General features: G+C 39.0%; 1 protein-coding gene across 3 annotated transcripts; it reads right to left on the bottom strand.

Moving 5' to 3' along the window:
- Positions 1 to 1,664: 1,664 nt before the first annotated feature.
- Positions 1,665 to 23,017, bottom strand: mbtd1 (mbt domain containing 1). 3 transcript variants are annotated; one of them, XM_088928285.1, is made up of 17 exons: positions 22,896 to 23,017; positions 20,300 to 20,501; positions 19,541 to 19,674; positions 19,217 to 19,331; positions 18,663 to 18,745; positions 18,276 to 18,393; positions 17,330 to 17,464; positions 16,895 to 16,983; positions 16,150 to 16,384; positions 15,290 to 15,345; positions 13,957 to 14,061; positions 11,807 to 11,954; positions 10,842 to 10,924; positions 9,808 to 10,042; positions 8,342 to 8,413; positions 7,538 to 7,729; positions 1,665 to 5,970 (listed from the first exon to the last, which is right to left on the bottom strand). In XM_088928285.1, exons 1-17 carry the CDS (start codon positions 22,914 to 22,916, stop codon positions 5,852 to 5,854), a joined length of 2,142 nt encoding a protein of 713 aa, XP_088784411.1. In that variant the 5' UTR covers positions 22,917 to 23,017; the 3' UTR covers positions 1,665 to 5,851. The 3 variants fall into 3 exon arrangements, with proteins under 3 accessions (XP_088784411.1, XP_088784410.1, XP_088784409.1); XM_088928284.1 differs by lacking the exon at positions 7,538 to 7,729; XM_088928283.1 differs by lacking the exon at positions 1,665 to 5,970 and having other exon boundaries at positions 7,061 to 7,729.
- Between the last annotated feature and the right edge of the window lie 133 nt (positions 23,018 to 23,150).

Raw genomic sequence — 23,150 nt, 5'->3', positions numbered from 1 at the left:
GAATATTCAAAGCTTTATGTCATACATCACCTTCTAGGAAATTGTTTTTAAATGGCTTCAACTACTTAATTCCAAGAACATCCAGAATAATTTTAAGGAGTAGGTGGCACAAGTGTCCTTCAGAGATGGTATACAACTTCTAAGGGGCAACATAAAATTTGTCCAGATTATCCGCCAATCTGTTTTAGTGATATTTATGTTTCTATCAAAGATTTTAATTATTTTTTAAATTAAATAAAAAAAAAATTTCAGCAAAATCCTGCACAAAAATGTTACCAAGGGTGTAGGCCACTATTACTTTAAAACAAAGTTATACATACACACTGAACTGTTACTCACATATAAGGTATCCCAAGGATACCACTTTTCAACAGCAATGTTGTTTTGCCATGAGATAGAACAATGGAGCATCAGAGATTTTCTGCTTCTCTATATCATGAATATAGTGTTACATAGTAACCTTTACCCACCTAATGCTGCTGCTAAAGCCTTATAACAGGAATGTCATTTTTCAGGGAGATACAAGGTGAAACTGGTCAAATTTAAACACGTGCACAGTTCTTTAATCCAAAACCATAAATTAATGTTAAATTCTTGGTTCCACACATAGTGATGCCACCATTATCCGATCAGGAGTGAAGTATTGGGTATACTTCTGTCTGCAATGTCTCCATCTGCTGTTAAAACCCACTTTCAGTAACTGCAGATCATAATATTGATTACAGATGACACAGGTCACAAAGAGTATTGCATTTCCACAATTGCCTTCAGATGCCAGTTGAGTAGCCACAGGCATCAACAGGTTGCATGAACATGGAATTCCTGACTTAGGTAAGCCGCAGACCTTCACGGAAGTAGCTTTTGTGATGTTCTGAGAACCAAGGTGTAGAGTAGGGATCCCCAGCCCTGGTCTTGGAGGGTTGTTATAACCACTGTTTTTATAGTTCAGATGGACTTGTATTGGCCTCAGTTAACTCAGTTTAACTTCACCAATTTAAAAACTTTCCCCAGCTCTGGATAGGTCCTGAGACTTCAAGGACATCTAGAAAACTAGCAGACACACCCAACCTCCTGGACCAGGACTGGGTAGCATACAGCTTGAAGACTTGGGTGATTGAGGTATACACATGGCTTTATCAATGCATCACTTATCATGGACTCAGTCATTCAGTTATGCGTGTCATACCTTAAAACTACATCACTTTGTCACTCCAAGCAGTTTCTTGACATAGAGTACTTCACCATACAAAAGGAAAACTGGTCATCATGGTTAAAAAAGGGCATTTCAGTTCAGTAAGACATGCAACACTTGTTTTTTGTATAATTATTTTATTCAGTGTAAAAAAAGGTCTTTAGTGAATTATTTTCATCTTTTACACAAAGTTATAATTTTAATGCTTTCACATCCATGCTGAAAATTTTTGCAAGGTTTGTAAAAAAAAAGTAACCAACATTCTTAAAAGTTTTTCACGTTATCTTTTTTAATTATGTACATATTCAAAGAAAAACTTATACCTTGTTCACTGCACAAATTACCATGAAAATGAAAGGAAAGAATCTGTACAGACACTATATATCAAAACTCTTACAGAAAAGCATGTATAAACCCCATTTGTAGCTCTTGCCTCATGATTGCCACGAGGTCCAAAAATTATAGTTATTAATATTTTTTTATTTATTTTCTACAAAGGATCTTTGTTTTAAATTTGTATCCAAAATACAAGAGTAGGGAAGAGAACTTAATTTTCCCCTATAGTCACAGTTTCTGAAAATCATTCCCCAGTTACAAAGGATTATCAGTATATCAAATATATAGCACCATAATACAAAGACTGAGGAAAAGAGGGGATTCACATCAGAGAAATAGAGAGACCCGTGTTAGTATCCAATAAACAGAAGTTGCACATAACTAAAGACCCTTGCCACCTAAGTAAAGTTTTCAGTTCAGAATAATGGGCTTCATCTTATCAGTCTCCACAATTTACATTGTTTCAGGAAATATACCAGTGTGCATTTATATATATATATCCATTTAGTTTGCAATTTCCAAAAAAATGCTATGAGGTTTAACAGCAAAGGTTTGCTTTAGAAATGCCTTAGCCATATGTGAAAGTTTGGTGTGCTTCTCTCATTTTTATGTTAAAATGGCATCAACAGTTAGCTAGCAGCTCAATTTGATTTGAAACTAAATTGTCCCACCAACATTAACATACAGTTAAAGATAACTCTTGTTTTTTTTCTGAGATATAGTACATTTAATATAATTATACTTTTTAATTAGTTATTTAAAGCTGGATCTTTCATGTAGGTCTCCCTGTTATAGTGATATTGTACTGTTTAAATTTTAAGTTTAACCAATTTGATTTTTTTATTTAGCAATACAATACACTGACAGAGAATGTCTGGGAAGGATACAGCATGACTGGTCAATCACAAGCACACCTTTGTTGTTTGTGATACATCTTGGGTACCCAAACAGAAGTTAGATTGATCTAAATAAAGGCTATGTAACTACGCATAATTTTTTGCTGAAAAAATCTTATTTGGTAGAATATTATAAACTCTTTATTGCTCTGCTGAAAATGGAATATGACCGAACTGTTCTTCACTTAATGCAAGCGAAAACATTAAATGCATATTTAAATTTCACTTGTACTATGTGTCCATATATCCCCTACATATTGAACATCAAAACAATGTATAGAATACCCCTCACCCCTCCATTGCAAAAAACAAACAGTAGAACCACTAAACCAAATTAGGGGACTGTGCCCCACCACCCCTTCAGACAACTAAAAGGAATAAACACATTGCTGGCTTACAAAATCCTGTAACTCTTCTTGTGTGCAGTACTCATTTTTGTTTTGTAATATATACTATATATATTTATATATAAGAATCCTTCAAAAGCATTCAACCATATCGCACAGAAAAAAAAGACATTCTCATACAAATTCAAAGGAACCTTTTTTTCTTGGCCAAGAATCTGCAGTTTTCAATTGTTTAAAATATATTCTACATTTTGTCAGAACAAGCCGTGGTGTGCCACTGTAGGAAAGACATTAGTTAATTTTTTTCAGAAGCAATACTTGTTTTAATAAGAGGGTGCTTATAAGACATACTTTGTCAGCCTGTTATCTCGTGAAAACTGTGCCGAGGAACAGTAAATGTGGTTCATGTACAAACAGGACCATGAAGAACAAGCTTCTCTGGACAAGAGACATCGTGTTGGTACGACAAGACTGCTGTTCATGCAACCCCTGGTAGATGTCAGTGGTGTCACTGCTCTCTCTCTCGACATGAACCGTCATTGTCTATCACAACATCTTCCTTAAGGTCCTTGTGTACTTGAAATACATTTCATCCATTTCAATCCTGCACAGTATGCATTTTTTTCACACTCCAATTGTCTGAATATGCCACCTGAATTTATAAATGTTCGGCACTAGAGATTTTATTAATACTTCTGAGTACACAGAGACAGGACCAAACAGAAAAACGAAAAAGGTTCCTTTGTACCCTTTGCTCCAAATGGTCTGTGCATATTCTAAATACTGACGACTCAGAAAGCCACAGGCTATAGCCAACCCCATCCGGCCCCCAGCACACCAATAGAACACGATGCAAATATTTCCTGAGAATTTAGCCTGTCAACCTTACTGGTATATGAAGCAAGACGAAAAGTGCAGGAATATTTAGTACTCCTGTGATGACTACTGAACCTCATGTAACTTTTATACATTTAAAAAGATATTATAAGAAATATCATCTTTTTGTGTAACAATTATAATTGTTCTCATATTTTCTATGTACGGAAAAAGCCAGTTTGCAATAGCAAATGTTTATTGCACAGTCAGTCTCAATGTAAGTGGTTCATACATGTTACGATATCTTGGTTGTGTTTATATAAAATACATGTACAAATAGTCACAGACAAAAGTATTAGAACTCCTTATGATCTACAATGGGAAATATTCAGTGAATTTTAACCTTAAAAGTAGATACACAACAGCAGAATTATTTTTTTTATTTCTGCCTCCATGCATTGTGTATTGGGGAGAGTTAACATTCATTCCCATAATTCAAGGTGTGACGGTTTGCTGGGACCACACCCCAAGGACCCTAAAGCTCTTTACATTTATCTGGGGACCTGATTTCAGGCAGTCATTATTCACTAAAAGCCCTGCTACAAAGCACATCAACTGAAATGTAAAATTACTTAACCAATGGAATGAAAGGAGAAATTTAGATTTCACAGGGTAAGCATGCATTACCAGAGTTAACATCCTTACTCTTATGAGAAGTGCCACAGGATCTTTAATCAATCTTTAAGAACGAGGCAGCCAGGGTTTCGTTTAAAGAAGAAAAAAATAGTCTAGGGATCAGGATGGTAACATGTCCCAATATGTAAGCTTAGCAAATACTGTTTATTGCACTTCCTAATTATGAGTCTAACATTGCTGGAGATGGAGACTGCCAAAACTTGTGTCTGTGACATCGAACACACTAGGTTTCTACAGGATTTGCATGTGAAGAGTGTGAAGGTTTGCGTAAATTAGTCCCCCTTAATATTATAAAACTCATGTTGAGCATCGACTGTCAGCTGGTTACTCTTGTATATGTAGACAGGAGTCTCGAGAGATTAATATACACATGCCAACTGCAATTTGGAGGTGTATATGTAAAATTGAATGTGGAAGGACTAAAAACCATTATTTATTTCCACAACTTTTGGAGGCCTTATAAAATAAGAATATTGATACATAATTTGCCAGATACACAATATAAACTTGTGACTTAGAATCTCTTTTGTTTTTTTGAAGAATTTTGTGGAGATTTCTATACTTCACAAAAGAATGAAGATTGCAAATTACATTTTAAAGAGGTAGCACAAACATGTTTGTTCAAGTCTATTTTGATAGAGAATGTATTGTATGAGGAATACAAAAAACAGGCCAAATAGTTTCAATGTTCTGCTGATTAAAAAAGTAAAAAAAGTTCTTATTAGCTGTTAATCTCTTTAAATCTGAATGCTTAATAATAGGCTCAGTTAAATATGGTACCCATCTATTAAATGTAGCAATATGGCTCTGAAAAGATAATTCCAGATAGGTTTAATATATCTCTTCATAAAAAGCAACATAAAAACTTAGCTTGCATATCTTCATTTACACAGTTACCTGTAGTGTGCATCACATTTCTTACAAAGCTTTCTAAATCAGAAAATTAAGCCCGATTCATTTCTCTAGGTGTTTTGTAGCCTTCAGTGTACTTTTTCCATGAAAGATAAAGAAAACCACAAGAGAACTTGGCAAATGAGATGATGCTGCACCTAAGGAGTTTTACATTCCTGCCTTGGAATCTGTTAGACAGTGTTTCTGTTTTTAATCCAAGTGTCTGTTAATACCAGTAAGGTTTATGATTTAGATAATATATTCTGAACTCACATGCCGTCTTTTCTCAACAAACCTATATCTGCCTCCCCTTAAACTTAAAGTTTTCACTAAACACCAAAAAAACTTACAAAAAATGACAAAGGAAAGAAACTATTTGCAAAAGATACACAACAGTTCTGAACTTTGAAAATCTTACAAAACATCTTTGAAAACTTCAAGTACAATGAACGTTAAAGTCCATCTGGCAAATTGTTTAAAAAAATCACACAAAATAATTTCTCTCATTTTTTTTCTAAGTTTTGTTTGGAAATCCTTACAAACCCTCTATTTAAGATCCCCCGTTAAATCTCTTCTGCAGTCAGTATCGCTACACATCAGCCCACTGCTGAAACCCACATGTGGGCCAAGACAGGCAGAATTAAGGCTTTTGTTTCATCAAAAGTCTCTTGGCTGTCTTACGGTTCCTGTTTGATGTAGTAGCTGCCAGAACCGTTGCTTTCCTGGTCAGAGACTCCTTGCGAAAACGTGAACTCATCTCCTTCCAGGTTTTCTTCCTTCAGCTGCATTGAGACCACTGCAAGCAAAACAGGAAAAACTTTGAAACTTATGGCAAAAAACCCTCTTGCCAGAAAGCATGGCATATTACAGGCATTGGAAAAAAAAATGGTAAAAAATTCACTGGCTTACAGTGTCCATGAGGTTTTTAACTATGAAAATTCCAAGAAAATTCAAAATAAGATTTGAAATCCAGGGCTGCTGTTACAAGACATACCTGAGTAGAATACATCTAGTTACACTGTGACTTACACACACATACACCTGGAATCTTGAGCTCGGAATCTGGCAAGTGGCACAGAAAATACACAAAATGCACAAACAAAGGAAGGACATGACAGAAGTAATATTATGGATGCAGTCCTGATTTACTATACACACTTAGATACCAATGAAGAAATCTGAATTGGATCATGCCAGAAATGTACCAAACGACCTGGGAAATCACCAAGATTTGGTAAATGTATTCCCCTGGTTCACTCCATTGCTCAGAGATTTAAATTTCAGAGAATGAAGATGCTGTGAAATAACCACCTGGCCAGGTCTTCTTTAAACCTGAGGACCCTTATCAGCAGAGGTGGTGGAGCTGCTGATATGAGGCAGACAGGGCCCAGAACCAGGAGGCATCCTCTTGTCTTCCCAAGACTGCACACGACAAAGTGTAGCTGGTGCAGCAGGGCAGATAAACACCCCCTGATCTCCATCAGGAACCTTCCAGAAGAAACGTGTTCAGACTGGCAACAATAATCTGGAGTACAACTACCAACATAGGCATGGTGGCATTGCTCTCCACTGAGGACCAGTGTTTAGGACAATAAACACAAAGTGGCTCCCCTTATCAGCCCCCACGAATCCACTAAACAAGTTTTAACATTTTAAGGACAGTCATAGCTAGAGCATCATGGAGAACAACACCTTTCTAGAGTTAGAGAAGTTCAAAACAGACCTTTACCAAACCAAACAGTTTTTACAACAAGAAAAAACAATGTAAGAAGTGTTTCTAAGCAACAAGTCTTCCCTGACTATTTTCACCTGGTCCTGGCCCAGCGTCAAAATCAAAACGGAAACCAAAACTCCTTATCCACGAGCACACACCCTAGGAGAAATCCTGAACAAAGCAAACCACTATTCCACGATTTCAAACTTTTTTTAATTTCGGGAGGCTGGCTTTTTCTGGAGCCCCCTAGTTCCACTTTTTCTGACAGACAATTTATCAACGGGACCCCATCTAATCCCTACCCTCAACCACTGATAGGCAATAGGGAAGCTGGCAGCATGTAGCTGATGGACTGAGTGTTTCTTTCCGTGATAAATAAGCACACAAAGGGAGGGCAATGAGGGAGGGGATTTCTTTTCTATTAAAAGGGAAAGTCGTTAGCAGTTGTTGAGTTGGCAAATGATAGAAAAAAAATCAAATCAATGGTCGTCTAGATTGAAGAATGGGTTTCAACAAAGGAGTTGCAATCAAAAGATCAATGGATATAGTGTAAATAAATCAAGAGGTGCTGCTCTCTCCTGCTCCCCTCCTGCCCCTGGCAGCCGTGCAGCCTGCGGTGTGAAGAGTGACTGGGAGAGTGGTGGATTACCTGTTCTGAGGCCGGGGCTGAGCTCTCGGCTAGTGCTGGGAGGCTGCAGGGCCCCCTGGGGTGCTTGTGCAGGATGGGGTCGGTATGGGGGGGGAGTCAGCTCTTCGTCACCAGATAAGCTCCTCCGCACCATGCCTGTCATGGGCAGACTCGACAAACTGACAGGCTTCTTCACAAGCGGCATCTTCCTCTCTAAACACCAAGTCAGACTACAGTAAGCTATTCAGCTCTGTTGCCTTATTGTATTTTACCCCTGTTTCCATTTCTTTTCCAGACCACAATTAAAAGCTTCAAAAAAGGCCATCATATTTGCTCTTCATAGTTTTAATTACGATATAAAAAAATGAATACAATGGGTTTTGAGCTTCCCCGGTCTCAGTTTCCTGCCTTTTCTGTTGAAAACAGCGTCTCAGAGTAAGTTTTTTTTTTAAGTCAACACTCAAGTCCAGAGAACAACAAAAAAAAAGCAGGTGCGTCGGTTTTCAGTCCACAGAAGTGAGCTCCACCGCCCCAGCCCCCTGTGCCCTCCCTAATCAGTGTATAGCGTTGGTGGGAACAATCCAAAGACTGTCTCCTTCTACTGCCCTGATGTCTCTGACCCTGACGACTGAAATGAAGCCAATTCTGTTTTGCTCTCCTGTCCAAGACAGCTGCTAACCTGCAAACCAGTTTTTTAAACCGATTTAAAATAAAAATTCCAACCCAAAACCGAGAAAAGGAGAGAAAACTCCACCAAGCAAGTTTGCGTTATTAAGAACAGGAGGGCAAGAGGGAACACCAAACCACGTGTAAGAAGTCACCCACTTTTCTTTTGGCCTTTGTACTGCTGGGACTTCTTCTTCTGTTTCGTCACACTCGTGGGAATTTCTCGGGAGGCTGGAGAGACAAGGAATCACAGCCTGAAATTTCAACTGTCATCTATTTACTGGTAAATTATGCCAAATTATGTATAAATACTAAATTATTATTATCCTAGACAGAAACGATGGTAGAGTGCGTTATAAAAATAAAGTGAATAATTACTCAGAGAAGGAAGATACTTTTACTCTGAAATCTAGTTGTGGCCAACAGCATACATACTGTTTGCCAACTGTGTGAATATTTCTCTATTTATCAAGACTGCTGCAAAAAACAGTTTAGTCCTAAAAGCTGCTTGATTCCAAGAAGCCTTACAGCAACTACTGCAAGAACTTTAATCATCATTAATAATGTCGGCAGAATTAATAAGTAACGTTCGGGACAAGGTAAGAACATGCATAACCTGATGCTCTACATGCCACTGATGGATCTTACAGATCAACAGTTCATTGGAACAAAGGTATGTGAAGATGGCAGAAGATGTGAGTTAAATGGATAATTAAGGGTCTTCTGCTCGGTTGAGTGGTATCAATCACCATGCCTTTAATAAGCAGGCCTTGTAACATCATTACTGATATTATTTACTGAAGGAAAAACATCTTATCAGTTCCCAGTGACTCTAGACATCCTACTACTAATCACTACTAAGGTAGTAATAAGGTCTAAGCCCTAGCAATGCATTTCATATTATTCTGGGAAATTAGATCAAAAGTCCTTAACATGTATACCCAGACTTTAAGATTTATTGACGATTGTTAATGTGATGGTGTTTTAAAATTTTAAAATGAAATAACTCTCTTTAGGACGCAATTAATGGTCACAGGGTCGAATCCCAAGGTTTGCAAATCATATACATTGTCCCAGATATAGTATGATTTAATCATTATTAAGCAGAACCATTTTTAATATTACAGATGTACTGTATGGCCAAAGTCAAGTCAAACTTAAAAGAGACGGCACAAAAAAAATGCAACTCACTAAAGACTGTGACTGTAAAGTTACAGCGCTACATTTTAGGTTCATGCCAATCATTTCCTTCCTGAACAAATCCTTTTTGAGCATCTATTATAATCAGATATATAATGTGCATGTAAATCCCACCTGGAATCCTAATCCATAAAGTGTGGAGAACCATAAAAAGCCTTTATGTATTAAAGAGGGATTAGTCTGCTTAGCTGTTTACAAGCAACAGAATTAACTTTCCTCTATAAATTCCAAAATGAATTGGATTAAGAGGAGCAGTTTTGAAAAGCATATTTTACATAGAATTATTAAGTTCCACATCTTTCAGACAGAAAAATATTTTCTGTGGGCGAGGAAAGAAAGCAAAGAGGTTTGTGGGCTTTCTTATGTGCTGCTGAATGCTACGCCCACCCTGGCCATATAAACGTTTCTCAGGGCATCTCCCTTACTCTGTGCTGCCGGAGGCTGCAGCTGGTATCCAGTCAGCTGGCACCACCCCACGGGGTACAGGTCCGGCGACTCGCAGTCCACCCACTGATCGTACTCGTCCTCCCAGCCGTCGAAATGGATCCGCAACAGCCGGTGAACGATGCGGGTCACCGTGGCGACGCACACCAGCCGGGGCTCCATGAGGTCCACGGCCTCCAGCTTCATCCCCGTTCGAAAGCCGTGGTTAGGAACCTCCTGGAGGACATGAGCCCAGGACGTCAAAGGAGAAGCCCTTGGATCTCCTAACATTTTCCTACTGCTCTGTTCCCTTCACCCTAAGGGTTTCCCTATTCTCCTTCCTGCTTCAAACCTGCCACTTCTCATCAAAGCTGGTTTTGACAAGGGTGTCCCAATCCCTAGGAAGTGATATGGAATTTTCTTTTCCATTTAATTTACAATCACAAATAGACAATTTATCAAGAGCGGACACATTCTTTAAAGTCTTAAGAAATGAGACTGTGGAAGCAGGCCTAATTAAAAGATCACATGGCTACGCGACCTGCATTTCTGTTTCTTATCTATCTGTTTTCTAACTGCTTTATCTAACTCATGGTCAAGGAGGAGCCGGAGCTGGAGCCCATCCTGGCAAGTAACAAGTGCAAGGCAGGATACAGCCTGGATGGGACACCAGTCCATCACACGGCAGACACACTGACATGTGCACACTCACACCAGGACCAGTTTTCCCAGAAGCGAATTAACCTACCAGGTATGTCTTTGGACTGTGGGACGAAACCAGAGCACTTAGAGGAAAACCACACAAACTCCACACAGCTAGCACCCCAGGTTTGGAAGTGAACCCAGTGCCTCAGTGCTGTGAGGCAGAAATGCTAACAACTCTGCCACCATGCCTCTCCTTTTTCTTATTAAATATAAAATTCTTAAATTATTCTAGGAAGGAACATATTTTGTACAATGAGATTAACATGATGTTTAATATCTTAAACAAAGTTGCTCTGCTTTGAGTAAGTTTAAGCATCCTCTGATAGCTTACCTTATTAAACAGCTTGACTGGAGCTGCTATGGAACCTGTTTCCCTGAGGTAGTCAAACCATTTGAATGGGAGTTTGGTGTAGCCTGCCAAACAGAAGATGAGGTGAATTTTAGGCTGGATTGTACACTGCAAGAATTAAGCTTCAGAATTCAGTTTCAGAATTTTCAGCTTCCCCTCTTTGTCTTTTAAATGTAAAAATGTGAGCAGAGGTCGTTTTCGTTAACAGACTCCTTAAGCTCAGTGCTTCCATCTTCATATCTGTATGTCATGGAATTCCTACCACAGCAAATGCAAACACAGAACATAACTTCCCATATAGAAAAGGCAAAAAAGCTGGATTCCATCACTACTTGTACTGTGCAAACACAAAATGTAATGACTAGTTAAAACTTCCCAACACCCCAAAAATAATGTTAAACTTTTACTTACAGTCAATGCATATAATGTATATAACCTTACAATGAAAACTAATGACTGTTACTTTTGTATGGACCTTATTAACTTTCACATATTTATGTCTAGAAATGTATTGAATAATTTCACATATTTGTATGTTTTCATGTATGGAAAACATGAAGAAATTATCACAAAAATTATCAGGATACAAACAGAATCTTCTGATTCAGTTTAATTACGATTAATCTGCATCTGCTGACTACTTGTTATAATACTTAGTGACGGAATAAAAAAGGACACAACCAAAAGTTGCCTAGAAAAAACTCTTATGGCCGGTGAGGGGCACACCAACCCAAAGCTTATTCCTGGAGCATGTGGCACAAGGCAGGAATTGCATTTAGAGACTCCAGTTAACCTGCGTGCAGCATGTGTGGGAGGTGAGAAGAAACTGGAGCAGACAGAAAAAATAAACACAGGTAGATCATGCAAGCTCCATGCAGAGGGCAGCCCAGTCTGAAAGTGCTGCCGATTTCAAGAAAGCCACTCAGAAGGACTATTTGAAGCTGTACCTCTGGGTGGCGTGAGCTCGATGGTGTTGATTTCACAGAAACCAGCAGGGAATATGGAAGGGGAGGTGGAATGATAGCAGAACCAGTCTGAGCCGTCCGCAGCCTCCGAGCCATCAATTCCTATCATGAGGTAACCGTCTGCCAAGACCTACAAAACAGCAGTGATTGAAAGGAAGACAGAACAGTAGTCACTTATTTGTGAAGCTGGACTAAGTTAAAGAGCTCAGTAAACCTTTTTTGTCATTAAAAAGTTTGTTACCAAATTTATATATGTGCCTCGTACAAAAAAAATAACATTACTCAAAAGACCTATAAGTCTATTGTATAATATTCTGTACAGGGACAGCCACATCATCCTAGGTGTTAAACTAGTTCAGTCTTAAATAGAAAGCGGTGGAAAATTAGAAAAAAAAAACATGTGCCTAAAATGAAACATTTGTTGCATTTTATTTTTTAATAATGTTGAAAAAAATGTCCAAAATATGCTGTCTTACAGCTAGTTTACTCAACTTTATTACTACAGTACAGCTCAAAGTACAAAATAATTCTGTATCCTGCAACCCCTATTTATCCTGGAAGGCATTTGGCAGAGGAACAAATGTTGGCAAAATCACACGTATGAGCTTAGAATAAAAAAAGAGGAGTTTGCTGCTCTTTGGAACTACACCCTGGGCAGGATGACAATCAGCTGAGGAGGCCCGTTCACTTTGCCAGTATGCCTGTGGAATGTAGGAAGAGTCTGGAGCACCCAGTAAGAACCCATATGGACACAGGGAAACATACATACAGCAGGTGCCTTATTCGGAGCCCAACTCAGAAAACAAGAGTGATGAAGAGGCTGCACTAACTGCTATTTCATGCAATATACTCACTGAACATACAAAAAGTTAAAATAGCCTTTTTCCTTTGACAATTCATACTTTGTAAAGAACTGTCCCATACAATAACTCTGTGCCTCATTTTAATTAATACTGCAACAGCTCTTCCCTCACTTAATAGTCCCTTGCTTGTTTTCTTCATAAAGAATGACTGCAGCAAACAAAGAGTACGACAATTCCTGGCTTTCCACATTAGAGAGGACAAGAGTGTCACCTGGTGGGAGAACCGTGCATTTGCACACATCTCTCCCACAATAGCCCTTCCATGGCTGAATTGTCTTCAATCCACAACAAAACTATTGTGAATAAATCCACCTAAGAATAAGTAAGAATAAGTAGAATAAGAATAAGTATAACATTTCTAAGCACTTTCCAAAGTCTGCAGCTACTGAGCAACTAGTTGTGTGATGGCATTAAATCCTACATATTTCATGCCAACAGTTTGTAAACTTCAAAACATTCTTGTAATCTGATCACAACCTAGACCAATCTTTAATTCCACTTTTTAACTGTCAGGAGTAGCATCATCCTTGTCTCAGTTGTTAAAGGTGTGGCAAGGAAAACTACTAATAAAAATATTTCTAGGTACAAAGTTCTGGTTTGGCGCTGCTGGAGTGAGAGAGCAGATAGCGATGTGTCAGTGGGGGTTTCCATTTTTCATTTCCTCCGTGCTCCTGGGTTCTTTCTTGAAATAATTACTTGATGGGTTAGTTCTATTTTTCTTCAGATTTTAATGTGCGAGGAACTGCTGAAACTGGAAAACCTGAAAAACTGTGGACCTGCAGGACTGGACTTGGTCACTGCCAACTGTTCTGCTGCACATTCATCTGCACCCAGTGATTAAATAGCAACACCAGCACTGGAGTCACCGATGTATTAAACCAATGCAAACAAATGGAATATCTTGGCTAATGATGACAATCCAAAACACCTTTGGACAGTTCATATTAACATTAATAAGCAATACTTTTTACTATCGGTTCTGGTGCTTTTTTACTATATCAAAATTGATGCTAGTTTATTTTATTTTTCCCGTACACAAAGTGTTGGTTTTACAGCTCTGTACTGCAGTATGATTATTCAGAGCTGCACATATTATGCACATCTTTAAAAGAAACAACAGAAAGACCAGTGCTATTAAAAGATGAGCATTGTAACAGTGCAGTTATTGTTGCAATTTTACAACTACAGATGATGTATAGTCTCATATACCATATTCCCCTTTTTATTCAACATAATATTTACATTATGGGAAGCTAAAGAGCTCATTACCTTCCTTACAGTAGCTACACATATTGCAGAAAGATTTAAAGGGTCAATCGCTTCCATCTTCATCCCATCTTTGAACCATTCCCCACTCTGGTCAACATCTTTCACCTGCCAGACACAGGAGGAGGAGGAGAGCCACAGTGAAAATACAGCATTATTTAAAACAATGATGTTTTAATTACTTCAGAATGGGGATATTTACATCAGACTGAAGCTCGGAGATAGAGTTAAAGTTAAACAATTAAAACCAAAAAATAAAACCATCTTATTTACAGAAATTGTATATACAGAAATGTTTTTCCACCCGATGGAAATTGTGTCTTTCACTGGAAGAAAGGTGAATTTCAATATTACCTAACTGATCAAAATACAAATATTGTAAATGGTATTGCTTCCCTGTGTTTTAGATATGCTCTTGCCTGTAGACAAAAACACCAGCAAAAATACGAGCACCCCCTTAAAAATGCTTACATCACACTTTAAATAACAGAAAGCTAAAGTGGAAACTATGTGGAACTACTCAAACTGAAAACAGAAGGCACGTCTTCACCCAAAGGGTTTATGAGTATGGAATAAACTTCCCAGTTACGTTGTTGAAGCCGATACCCTGGTTTCTTTCAATAAACAGCTGGATGAGATCCTTAGATCAACTAACTACTAAGTACCTAATGAGCTAGATGGGACAACCGACCTTCTCATGTTGTATCCTTTTGTATGTTCTAAGGCGTTTAAAATTTCCCTGTAATTGGACGTAGAGCTGGGCGATAATTCGATAATGATAATTATCGTGATATAATCTTCCTTGATATAATTTTAACAAAAGTTAGATAAATGTCCGATATATATGTTTATGCTTTGCGCATGATATACGCATGCGCACAAAATACTGCGCGAGTGCGCGTGTGTGTTGCAGACCGGGCAGCTAACAGATTTGTTTAATGTTTCTGCTGTTTGGCAAGTGTTTGTTGTGTTCTTAAAGTAAAGAGTTGTTTAATTTACCAATTAACTGTCTGGTTTCTTCAACTTTCACTCAGGAGAAAAAATCTGCCTTTAAACTTGAGAGAAATAATGATTTGACATTTATCGTGATAATTATCGATATCGACTGATATGAAAATTTTTATTGTGATAATGTTTTTGGCCATATCGCCCAGCCCTAATTGGACGGCATAAAATATTTACACCGTTAAAGGCGTTTGAACACATTTGAACAGGCAAACATGAATGAGTCTTCTAACTAGCGCTATAGCAAGATTGTATGCTTATGCATGTCTGCCTGCAGTTAATGAGGCAAGAGCTCCTCTTCATTATCCTTCGCAGTCCTACATCAACTCACCTTCATAAACAAGTGTGCCGAGGCGTCAGCCACACCTTCTATTTTCTTTGCAATATCTGAGAAAAGAACATAGCATTAATTATTTAAACACTTTTTTTTGTAGTTTGGCTCCATATGCTAATTTTTGTGTTTTGGAAGAATATGCTATTGTTTTTTTTCTTAAATGCACAATTTTACCTTTCTAAAAGTTTACCTTCCTTAAAAAGATGGTTTACAAAAAATCTTCACCTTATTACACGTCGGGTGAAATCAAACTACCCAGACAAGCATTAAGATACTTGTTCCTCTGCAGTAACTGCCACAACAATTCTTCTCCTGCGGCCGGCAGAGGAATCCTACTGTGTTGGGCCCCTGAGCAAGGCCCTTAACCCCACCTGCTCCAGGGGCGCCGTATAAATGGCTGACCCTGCGCTCTGACCCCAAGCTTCTCTCTCCCCGTCTGTGTGCCTGTGTGTCTCATGGAGAGCAAGCTGGGGTATGCGAAAAGACAAATTCCTAATACAAGAAATTGTATATGGCTAATAAAGTGATCTTCTCTCTTATTCGTTGTGCCCCCTTTTCAAACAGCAGTCCTGGTCTACTTATTTACAAGCTCATACTGTTGTCAAGCAAGCTACCACAACTCTCACCGTCTGAGAGCTGCAACACAAACCTGAAGCAGGGAAAACCATGGAGAGATGCAGGGAACTAAAAGATAAAGTGTGGGAAAACCACAACACAAAAATGTCAGAGCATGGTGTAAGGATGAACACGGTATCTGAAAACTGAGGGGCTACTGTGGTAAACCTAGTCAGGTAATGGATCATCGTGAAGACAAGTGCACGTTTCGGAGCTTGGGGAAGCGCGGCAGAGCCCCTGACCTGATCGCTTGAAGCGGTGACCGATGCTTCGAGACCAGCCGATGCAGTGAATGAGGGGGCTGTACATGTGGCACCAGAAATCGTCCGTGCCATCCTCGCTCTCCTCGTACACCAGCCGCAGCCGGCCGCCGATCACGGAGTCCACGATCGCCACCCGCGTCCGACACAGGTGCGTCTTATCCACCACTTCCACGCGCATCAGCTTCTTGAAGGGGTACTGCATGCTCTCCTGGACCTGGAAGAGAACACGGGGCAGAACGTGGTCAGCTCTCGCCAAGCTGCTCTTGAACTGCGAGATAAATATGGGGGAAGGAATGCGGAATTTTGGCTATGATTATCCTGAAATTAAGAAAATAATATTGATCAGAACATGAACATCATTAGCCACATAACAGCCTGTATGGGACAGTTTATAAATTAAGAGGAGCAGGAGTTACCAGGGGGGTGGCGCAGTAACATAGTGGTTAGCATTACTAGCAGTGTTTTCTCCCACAAACTGTAGGTTAATTGGCTTCTGGGAAAGTTGAAGCTGGTGTGAGTGTGTAGATGTCTGTGTTTGTGTATGTCTGTGGTGACATGAACTGGTGCCTCATTCAGGGTGTACCCCTCTCCTTGAGCCTCTTGCTTACCGGGATAGGCTTCAGCTCCCCTGAGACCATGCATAGGGAGAAAGACTTGGAAAATGGATGGATGGAGTTATCAGGCAGGAGAGCAATATGCAAAATGACACAGAGGGGATACGCACCTTTGCAGAGAAGTCCGGGGGAAGCGTTTTAGCACCAGTGAGCCGCTTTACAAGAAATGCTTTCCAGTTGGTGCATTTATGCTGGATAGCTACAGAAAAACAGAGGAACACAGTTGCCAGAGACACCATTAAGCTAAACCCTCAATATAAACTGCCCATAAACACAATGATTATTTTAATAAAAATTACACATGCAGAATACAGTCAGAAAGGCAGTTAAGCAGCTAGATGGACAAACAGAAAGTCAAATACAGTAACTCAAACATTAACATACACAGAATAATATACAAGCTGACAGATAGGGTGTCTACACTGGAGGATTAATTAGGATTAATTATACTGGAAATAATTAGATTAAAAAAATTAAGTTATGTATTAGCTGCTGAAAATTATTTTTCTGATAAGCACTTGGGATTTTAGGCACAGTTCACTTACATTTGGGAGGTACGAGGGGCTTGCCACTGGTAGCACACCAACCCACTGGGTGCACATCGGGAACACAGAGGTTACACCAGAAGTCTCGGCTGGAGTCGTTGTCAAAGCCCTCGTACCGCAGCAGTGCCTTGAAGCCTACACACAGAACAGATCGGGCATTACTACCTTGCAGTGATGTCTCAACAAATCTCAGGAGGTCAGAAAGGCTGGGCCTAGTAAGAATCACAATGGGAAATGCCTGCGAGAAACCAGGTTACTGTTGCAAGTGTTGATGGTAGATTTGTAGAGGGCACTCTTTTCTCTGACCATGGACACTGCCTCATGGAGGTGCAGTACTTCAGATGAGTCTGAAGCATTTATAATATTTAGTAGGAAGAGAGTATTGATGCATAGCTCATGGGATTCAAGTTATTCTGTATTTATAATCAGAGCCCTATGTGTACTGTCACAGTAGACAGGCCGTTTTATATGGTATCTAGTTTGTTTCATCACTGGTAGATAAAACACAAATATAGTTTGCACGTAAAAATTATGAAAAGCTCAGACTTTTCAAATAGATCAGACAGGTCCCATTTACAGAGATTTATAGGGCTGCTACTAAACTGGGCAAGACTCCCTATGCTCAGATGTAGGTTTGGTCAAAATGTGGGCTGTTTAACCAGAAAAATTCAATATAAAAATACTATAGTATTTTTTATAGTGTAATACCTTCAGAAATATCATGAGTAAGGTGAGGTCTGTGCTTTGCTGCAACATTGACTATGCTGCAAGATATGGCACAATTTAAACAATTAATCATTTGCTACCTGATGATCATACATTGCAAGGCCTTCAACTGCACAACTCAGAAGATTCTTTAATGAGAAACAATTAAGTATTATCTCTGAAGTTTTCAACCAAAGAGTTTTTCTTCTCACTACCTGAGTAGCTCTGGTTCTGGTTATACCTGCTAATTTGATGATTCCCGCGATCCAGTAGACCTTTCCTGGCAGATTGCTATCTGTGTTAGGAACTTCTACTCTTACTCCTTCCGAGATGTCACCCCAGGACCTTCCCATTGGTACCTGGTTTACAAATTTAAAACAGGAAAACTACTTTTCATAGGATGATAAAAAAAACATTCATCAATCTGACTAATTAATTAATTCCATTAAATCCCCAAATCTTGGCAGTAAATTAATGGAATGCTCTGCACCTGCAATATTCTGAACATTTCACCATTTTGAAAGGAGAGAAGCATTTGTCTGAAATCATATTAATATGGAAAAAAAAACATAACTCCTTTTTGTAAAAGCACAATAACAAACAGTGTAGTAGTTTTAATTCTACTTACGTGCTTAAAGCAGCTAACAGGTGCCGCAACAGAGTTATTGCTGCTGATGTAACGACCCCAATCAAATCCCTCCACAGGAACCACTGAAAAGGGCAAGAAAAGGACAGAAAGATTAAATATATTCAGTGAATTACTGCTTTAGGCGACTTATTACCAACAATGCTAATATCCAGCACCCAGTTCCCTACATCAATTCAATGCATTTTCAAGAAATTGAATCTTTTTGTGTTTTTTTAAGTCCCACTCAGAAATGGCAAGCTTAAACGGCATTCATTTTCCAACAGGCAGTGCCCTCTGTGTGCTATGCTTATATTGGTCAACCATGTGCTTCCTTTCAGCTACTTCTGGGAGCACTAATAAGAGAGTAGTGATCTAGTAATACCACGCACCTACACTATGTACATTATAGAACGCAAAATTCAAATTTCTGCATCAAGGAAGGTGCCACTTATTCTTAGCTTCACACATAAATGTAGTAAATGTTAACCACTCTGTGAATATACAAACTCTTACTAGTTAAATAGTCACAGTTACAGGACTTCACTGTCCCTCACCTGTTTTTGATTTAGCTTGGTTTTGTTGGTTTGCCTGGTACTGGGCATATGCTGCTAACTTGGCCATTAGAGGTTGTTTTTGTAAGACTTTTGCCTTTTTTGTAGGTGGTTTACCCTGCAAATAAAAAATATCCAATATTCAATGTTATTAACATATAAAGACATTAATATGTACATTATTTGTAGATTACAATCTTATAAAAGTGAATACAGCTGCTGTTCTTCTCTCTGTGACTCTGTAACTCTGTAACCTAGGTCTTTTTGCCAACACAAGCACCAAAACACAGCTTTCTTTGGGGTCACGTGTAAAATAAAGAACATTACCTGGAGCCTAGCCAGAATGCTGGCTTTCTTTGAGTTAGAGGAATAACTTCTGGAACAGGAGACGCTGCAGAATCGCTTGGTTTTGGAATAAAAGGCATCTCTGACTCCCACCATTCCACACATCTCACAGGTAGCTGAAAGAACACAGGCAGTTGTGGGTTACATCACACTTACAAGTGATGGGAACAGTGAGAAACCTTCAATTAAGCAAACATCCCAGCACGATCCCAGACTGTCGCTGGAAACATTTTTTTTCCCCAATTTATTCATTAACGTCCTGCAAAAAAAAACAGAACACACCCGATACAATTAAACAAAAGCAAATACTGTTAAAAACTGCACAGCTTACTCTGTCATGTGACTTTCCTTTTAACTTGCCTTTTTCTAGTTCTGTTTAGAGATGATTACTCTTCCCAGAACCCTTATAACGCACATTTCAGTCTACGGATTACCAGTTGATATATATTTACAGTATATAGCTACGCATTTACTTACACCAGCTATTGAATGATGTTCTTTTCAACAGAACAGAGATTGAAAGAATGTAAAATAATCACAACTTTGATATTTTAATAAAGCTAAAAAATACTGAGAGAGTAATGAGTAAGTTTGGCCTCTAGTAAAGACACAATGACTTAACTGCATTTTAAATGGTGGTATGGCGCTATAAAACAAACACCAAACACTATGTGTGCTATGCCTTTAATTTGGGTAATTAGACTTGTGTTGTGAGAGGGCAGCGTGAACTTGTGGACTGACCCATGCCAGCTTTGCCATCTGGGTAGGTGTACACCTGCCCATTGTTCTTGATGATGGGCAGGTTGGCAGGTATGGAGGCGACCTCCTCCTCGCTCTCCTCCGAGCTAGAGCTGCTGCTGGTGTCCTCACTGCAGCTGTCATACCCATCATACATCCCGAAGGAGTCCCGCCTCTTCCTGTCTGACCGAGGAGTGTGTTCAGTCTGGGTGAACAAAGACAGGCATTGAAGAGCGCTGGCTGCAGACCTGGCATTTCCTATTGCCTTGGCCTTATGGGTTACAATCAGAAACACAGCAGGCATATTAACCAGCCTGAAAACCAACATGCACTTAGTGTATTCAGATTAAAAATCTACACCAAAGCTATGCTGCCTATTTTTCTTTAGTTTAGAGCATGATTCCAGATTGCAAAAACAGCTTTCTCAAAATACCAAAGTTTCTATAGTTTCTTTTAAACAAAACTTAACACATGATTAAAGTGGTGCATTTTAAAGTACAAGAACATGCGAACAGCTGCAAATCCAGCTGCTTCTTGAAGCAGCTCAGAGTCTCAGAGTCTGGATCTCAACACAGGCCTAGCTAGAATGCTTCTTACAGGCACCAACAGCTCTTTGTGTAAAGACATGTTTTCTACTCCCCAATCTAAATGATTGCTCCTTTAGTTTCTAAATTTGATCTATGTCATCATAAAAAAAATGTCATTACAGAGTCGTAAGTAGTCCTGTAAGTTGACCCTATATAAAAACCTCAGAGGCAGATATATCAGATGATATTATCATCCAGGTGGGTGCTGCACATTGGAGGTGGTGGAGGGGAGTCCCCATTACCTGTAAGGTGCTTTTACTGGAGTGTCCAGAAAAGCGCTATATAAGTGTAAGCAATTATTATTATTATTAGGATCAAGCCTACTTTATCTAAACTAAACAGACTATGTTCCTTTAACCTGTCTATTAAAATATGTTAAAAAGGAAATAACTTTAGAATTAAAAAATTATGAGTAATGAAACCACATGTAATGTCATTACACTGTAACCAAAGTTGAATTACATAGATTTTTTTTTAATTAGGCCACACTAGCGTATTGTACAGCTTCCCTTGTTTTAAATTTCTCATGTTTTGCTACATACAGTACCTTGGCATTTTGGTGTCTTGTTGAGAACATAGAAGAATCTAGACATCCAGGTCCCTCTTATGAGTAGCAGTTCAGAATCTGCAATGTGGCATGCCTAGAGCATGTTTCTTTTTCCTGAATTGATCGCTTTGCTCTTAACATTACATTTTATTTGGCACGCCTCTGTAAACTCGTATTTTGGAAAGGAGAACATGTTGTGTCAGTATTCAGTTTAGCTGTACAGTGCAAAATCCACTATCTGCTGGAGCTTACTACTGCGACAACTTAATCAATATTTAAAAGATATGTTACTTAGACTGCATATAAGAAAGTTTGTTTTAATGGTATAATGGTTAGCAGTGTGTGCCTTCAAGAACACAGCTTTGAACAGTATTCTAAGCACAGAAGAGACTTATTTGATAAATATGATGAACTCCCAAAACAGAAACTCGCTGTTCCAATAAATGCTACTCAGAGACCAAAGATAAGAACAGAACCTGAAAAAATTTCTTCCACTTATTACCATTCAATATTTCCAACTTTCAATAGTAGTGGAAACTTACTACACCCGAAAAACACTGAAAATGTTTGTATAGGATATGTATTACTGGTCAGTGAGCACGTTACAGATAGAAAAACAAATATTTATGGAAATGAAATTTCAATTATCGCTATCCGATTTCATATGCATTTCACAGGATGCAATACATTCTACGGCCGCAAACGACTTTTATAAGTATTTCAATAAGCTTAACTACTCCAACTGCAGTACACTATGAGTTAAAGGTGACAATAATAACATATACTGAGTTTTCACAAATATTGAAACAAGTCATCTAAAACTTGGTATCATAACATTTCCGGGCTCTATTTCGTAAACATGGCTAAGATTTTGAACTCCGGCAGAAATGCTTAAAAATCTCAAGGCAGAGCGAAACTGCTGTGTGACACGGTAACAGCAGAATGGTAACCCGCATCGCTGGTCTACACAGCAATAGGCAGCTATTTCTCAGCATTTATTTCTTCGGAACTCCAACACCTAGTAACAAGGTGTGTTCGCTGGGGTTTTTTTATCTGTAATATCAGAAAAACACGTATTTTGAAGGATTTACCCTTTACATAAACGAATGACATGGAAGTCTACGTACCAAGTATTTAAAAAAAACAAGGAAGCATTATCTGTGTGTGTGCTTTGAATGCTACTGCCACTGCAGTCGTGACGGGCCTGCACGCCTTTTCCACTTCGTCCTGCAAACTAGCGTCTCTGCAATGTGTTTCAGCTAATTCTCGGGTGCTTCACAATCGTTAAAGCCCCGGCAATCCGTCAGCCGAACCTTTGGAAACCTGATTGTTTTACCTAGGCGAATCTGGAGGCCCCTTTTTTCTACTGCTGTTTCTGCTGCAGGCTGACAATCACAACAAAGGAAGAGAAAAACAGGCTTGTTGCACTCCAAAGCACCACGCTCGATCTCCCCGCTCAACTCACCAAATCCCTGGCGTTTTCCATCAGCCCCTCATGCAATGCCGTTTTGTTTTGTGTGTGCAGTTGTAAAATTCCCGAGAAGGAGAAATAGAACAGAAAATCAAACTAAAACCCAAAATATTGAACTCCAGCTGAATATCAACAAAATTATCATATCTGCAGAGCGCAGGCGCAGGGTAAACCCCCTGGTTGCCATTGGTCGGAACGAGGAAATGGTAATCGACACAGTCCTTACACGGAGGATTTTGGCCCCTGGAG

Source organism: Atractosteus spatula, chromosome 11, assembly GCF_055471065.1.
Source record: "Atractosteus spatula isolate fAtrSpa1 chromosome 11, fAtrSpa1.hap1, whole genome shotgun sequence".
In the NCBI taxonomy this organism is placed as follows: Eukaryota; Metazoa; Chordata; class Actinopteri; order Semionotiformes; family Lepisosteidae; genus Atractosteus; species Atractosteus spatula.
Note: the sequence above shows the minus strand (reverse complement) of the source record. Positions and strands in the feature narration are given on the sequence as shown.

What these genes read in the sequence shown, in the direction of transcription:
- mbtd1 (XM_088928283.1), bottom strand. Translation starts at nt 22,916, where the DNA reads ATGGAAAACGCCAGGGATTTG. An exon ending in CCAAGCTAAATCAAAAACAG is followed by an intron (nt 18,746 to 19,216) that starts GTGAGGGACAGT and finishes TGCCCTTTTCAG; the next exon opens with TGGTTCCTGTGGAGGGATTT. An exon ending in TCACCGCTTCAAGCGATCAG is followed by an intron (nt 15,346 to 16,149) that starts GTCAGGGGCTCT and finishes TTCTTTTCTCAG; the next exon opens with ATATTGCAAAGAAAATAGAA.